The sequence below is a fragment of the Corvus brachyrhynchos genome, unplaced genomic scaffold (genome assembly GCF_000691975.1).
Source record: "Corvus brachyrhynchos isolate BGI_N302 unplaced genomic scaffold, ASM69197v1 scaffold283, whole genome shotgun sequence".
In the NCBI taxonomy this organism is placed as follows: domain Eukaryota; kingdom Metazoa; phylum Chordata; class Aves; order Passeriformes; family Corvidae; genus Corvus; species Corvus brachyrhynchos.
Genome location: NW_008237409.1, coordinates 3,172,607 through 3,176,704, shown reverse-complemented (window position 1 = coordinate 3,176,704; position 4,098 = coordinate 3,172,607). Strand labels below are relative to the sequence as shown.

General features: G+C 46.9%; 2 protein-coding genes across 2 annotated transcripts in view; one reads left to right on the top strand and one right to left on the bottom strand.

Annotated features, from left to right (window-relative positions):
• The window catches only part of MRM3 (mitochondrial rRNA methyltransferase 3), a 3,426-nt gene extending 2,518 nt beyond the window's left edge, over nucleotides 1-908 (bottom strand). Inside the window, exon 1 of the mRNA XM_017730889.1 lies at nucleotides 886-908. Within this exon, the coding sequence (XP_017586378.1) occupies nucleotides 886-908 (23 nt within the window). The remainder of the gene's footprint in view (nucleotides 1-885) is intronic.
• GLOD4 (glyoxalase domain containing 4) lies at nucleotides 100-3,397 on the top strand. The gene is made up of 8 exons (XM_008631185.2): nucleotides 100-256; nucleotides 879-999; nucleotides 1,417-1,561; nucleotides 1,761-1,897; nucleotides 2,182-2,268; nucleotides 2,411-2,524; nucleotides 2,605-2,691; nucleotides 3,004-3,397. Exons 2-8 carry the CDS (start codon nucleotides 907-909, stop codon nucleotides 3,067-3,069), a joined length of 729 nt encoding a protein of 242 aa, XP_008629407.2. The 5' UTR covers nucleotides 100-256; nucleotides 879-906; the 3' UTR covers nucleotides 3,070-3,397.
• Nucleotides 3,398-4,098: the final 701 nt, after the last annotated feature.

The window sequence follows — 4,098 nt, the reverse complement described above, 5'->3', positions numbered from 1 at the left end:
GGTTCTGCGGACGCCGTGTCCCCGGACCGCGGCCCAGGGGAAGGGATGGAAATGGGGATGGAAATGGGGGTGGAAATGGGAGCCACGTCCTGCCCACGCTCACCCTCTTCTCGCCCGCTTCACCAAGCCTAGGGAAGGGATCCCGGGCTGGAACGAGGTGATCTTCAAGGTCCCCTCCCAACCCAAAGCGTTGTGTGGTTCTCAAGGTGCTGAGGCACGAGGAGTTCGAGGAGGGCTGCAAGGCCAGCTGCAACGGGTGAGTGCCCTGCCCGCCGTGACCGCCCATGTGCCAGCTGGTAGCTCACAGGAAAGTAAGGGTTGTGTTGTTCTTTATTAGGCGCCTTCCCTTGGAACCTACAGCCCCTCGCTCTGTGTAGGTGTGATGCTTACCCTGAACATAAATGTCACGCCTATAGACTGGTACTTAACTGTACCAAGTTATTTCTAAGCTTAGCAGTCACTACGTTCAGTTCCAATGATTATTTATATAGGTGTGACACTGTCAAGGTTCTTGAGTTAAAAATCCCTCCTGGTAGCCCCAAAAGCTTTTGTAAAGACAGAGGAATGAAAGAAAGGAGAAATAGGAATGCATTTCTCTCTGAAATTGAAGGAATCTGACAGTTTGGTGCCCTTTCCTACTTAGCAATAAGGAAGTGATTATATAATTGCAGCTAATGAGCAGCCTGTGCTCTTAAAGCAGGAGCTGTTAATGAGGTAGAATTGCTTTTATCACACGGCCATGAACGACAGCCCGGGGTCAAAATGCCATTATTTTACTCTAACAATGCAATTCCTCCTTGAAACGCAAATACTTGCAGCTCTTAGTGGTTACTTTTAATACTCATGACATTAAAATGCGGACAATACGGATCTTCCAGCCCTTACGATGGAAAATGGAGCAAGACCATGGTGGGCTACGGACCAGAGGACAACCACTTTGTTGCAGAGCTGACTTACAATTATGGCATTGGAGAATATCGCCTGGGCAATGACTTCCTGGTGAGTTCCACTCCAAGCAGCCCACCCTTCTCATGATAAGCTTATTTACTTCAATAATTAGAAGCTTGTGTGTCAAATCGGTTGTACCAGCTGCTTTTTTATGCTCTTTGGTTTCTTAAACACTTCAGTGTTGCTTTTGTGGTTGTCTCCAGGTCAGAAGAGCAGAAACCAGAGCAGATTTGGGCTCACTTAATGTCCAGGAAGCATTCCTTGAGCTCTGCCTCTGCTGTGTGTGTGGGACAGCTGGTACTGGCTGCCAGATCCAACACGGAATGCTTAGCAAAACACTCTTATATTTATTATTAATCATTTTTTTGTGATTTGGTGGCTGGCAGCAGATGGACATCTCACGTTTCCTGTGTGAAAACAGGTGATGTCTCTGCAGCCACCCTGTGAATTTTGTTGTGTCCTCTATAGGGCATTACTCTGGTGTCCAGCCAGGCTGTGAGCAATGCCAGGAAGATGGGGTGGCCCCTCAAAGAAGTCACCTCTGGTGTCTTTGAAGCTGAAGCCCCAGGAGGGTACAAGTTCTACCTGGAAGACAAGGAACAGCTCAAGCAAGGTGAAATATTTACCCTCACCCTTACTGGTGTTCAGAAGGATTTACCAGTGGGATATCAGAGTGGGCTGTGTGTTTATTTTGATGGCATTTTATAAAACAGCACTTTTTTATCATTTCTTTGTTACTTTTCAAGAATGCAAAACTGCATTTAAACCTATAATACATTTGTAACTAATTTGAAATTGTTGCAATCCTCAAGATCCTGTGTGGAAGGTGACCCTGGGTGTCTCAGACCTGCAGAAGTCTGTGAGCTACTGGTCTGGTTTGCTTGGGATGAAAGTATATGAGAAGGATGAGGAGAAACAAAGGGCTTTGCTGGGCTACGCTGATAACCAGGTCAGTCCTTGGAAACCTCGCCATGAAAACTTCTTATTTTATGAAAACAGCATCTTAAAAGGAAAAAATTTCTTAATTAAAGCAACTGTGCACTTAATTAAGAGTGTTTTCATTGAAGCTTGTGTACACTCAACTGCGTTTTTAAAAAAAGCAAAGCTGTGGTTTGCTCTGGTGATTCTGCCTTGCTGGGAAGTGCGTGAATGGGGGATTTTTGGAATCACCCACATCCTGGAGAAAAAGCTGCAGTGTCCCTAGAAGCCAGGCTGGGCTTTTCACTGTTGCAGTGCAAGCTGGAGCTGAAGGCTGGTGGAGGGGCCGTGGATCACGGGACGGCGTTCGGGCGCATCGCCTTCTCCTGCGCCAAGGACGAGGTAACAGCCACGCTTCCCTCACGCCTCTCCTTACCCCACAGCTGGGGAAGGCAGTTTTTTAATGTGAACAGAATATCTCTGAGCAGATAGTTTGCTTATCTTTCTGGCAGTGGGATGGTTTTGGTTGGTTTTCTGTTTTAAGCTGCCAAGCATCGAAGCCCTGATGAAAAAGGAGAATCAGAAAATTCTGACGCCTCTGGTGAGCTTGGACACGCCTGGCAAAGCCACGGTGCAAGTGGTTATTCTGGCTGATCCTGTGAGTAACACTGGAAACAGTGATTAAATTGGGTTTAAATGCTCTCTGCCATTGGTTTTGACTGAGCTGCTCCTGTTTAGGATGGCCATGAAATCTGTTTTGTGGGAGATGAAGCGTTCAGAGAGCTGTCCAAGGTGGACCCTAATGGTGACAAGCTGTTGGATGATGTAAGTGGCTGCACATTCATTTTCTTCCTGATTAGAGACACCTGTAGAATCCAATTTTCATCCCATGCTGAGTGTTTTTGGGAGAAGCAAATTGCCCAGGCTTGGTAAGGAAAATAAATCCGTTTTTAAAGCTCACTGAGTACCCTGGGTGGAGTTTTCCAGCCTTCCCCTTGGGACATGGTCACGTTACTTGCTGTGGCAGAGAACACTGGTTTTCAGTGTCTGTTCTTCTTACAAGTAGCTAAAAAATGATTTATCCCTGCAGAGAGCTTTCCTCCTGTTCTGACCACACTCCCACTTGTCTTTGTGCAGGCCATGGCTGCAGACAACAGTGACAAGTGGTTTGCTGAACACAACATGAAGAAGGTTTCAGCTTAGCTGGAGCAATGGACTGGGCTGCTCCTCTGTGCCTTGGAGTTCTTCCAGGAAAATGCCAATTGCACTGCCCTCCCAATCAGAGGGTGCTGGAGTGTCCCGTGGTGGTTTTTTGGTTTGATTTAAGCTGATATCTCTGGTTGCTGCTCTCTCCCTTCCAGCAAATCACATCTTCTTCCAAACAACAGGGCTGTGCAGCAAGGAACAGGCTGAGCCCTTGGCTTCATAACAGGTGTTATCAGTCAAGAAAACCTCACATTTCTGTTGCTGTTATACTTGAAAGAAAGGTTAATAGAGATGGTGTTTTCTAATTCATTTATTTTCTGATTAATTTGCTTTAGCTGTCCTTTATTTGCAGGCTGGGAGAGGGTTTTCAGGTAGCTGTGACTCCTTGCCCTCTCCAGTGGGGCTGTGCAGGGGGAACTGGAGCAGGGAACAGGGAGTGCATCCCTTTATTAGGAACAAAGAAAGGATCTTGCCAAACCCCTTCCCAAGGAGATTTCCACATTGCAGGAGGGAGCTGAGGCTGTGCTTTGTGGTTTGTAGCTGCACTGCCTGCTGAGGTGCCAGGGGGCAGCTTGAAATAAGTTCTGCAATGAGCTTTTGGTGAGAAGCTGCCTCTGGAAGTCGCAGGTCAGGGTTTATTCCATTGGAATGAGGTCGCTCTGCTTTTGCTGGTGGAATGAGAGCTGGGAATACAGGGAGTCATTCCTGGCATTTTCTGTGCCAGGTATGCTGCCTGGCTTATCATCTTCTTGATGAGAACCTTAAATAAAGTATCTTAAATCAGGTTTTTCATCATGAAACTGAAATGAGTTTTACAGGGAAGAGCAGCCAGGATCAGCAGTGTTGGCACTTCTGAGCTGAAACAGGAAAAATCCCTCACTGCAAGTTTGCCTGAGCTTTTAAATTCACGTTTAACGACGGGTTTGAATCGTACTCATCCAATTAAATTGGAGCACGGCAATTAATTAATTAATTAATTAATCCTGCCCGTCTCCGCGCCGCCAGGGGGCGCTGCGGGCCGGGGGG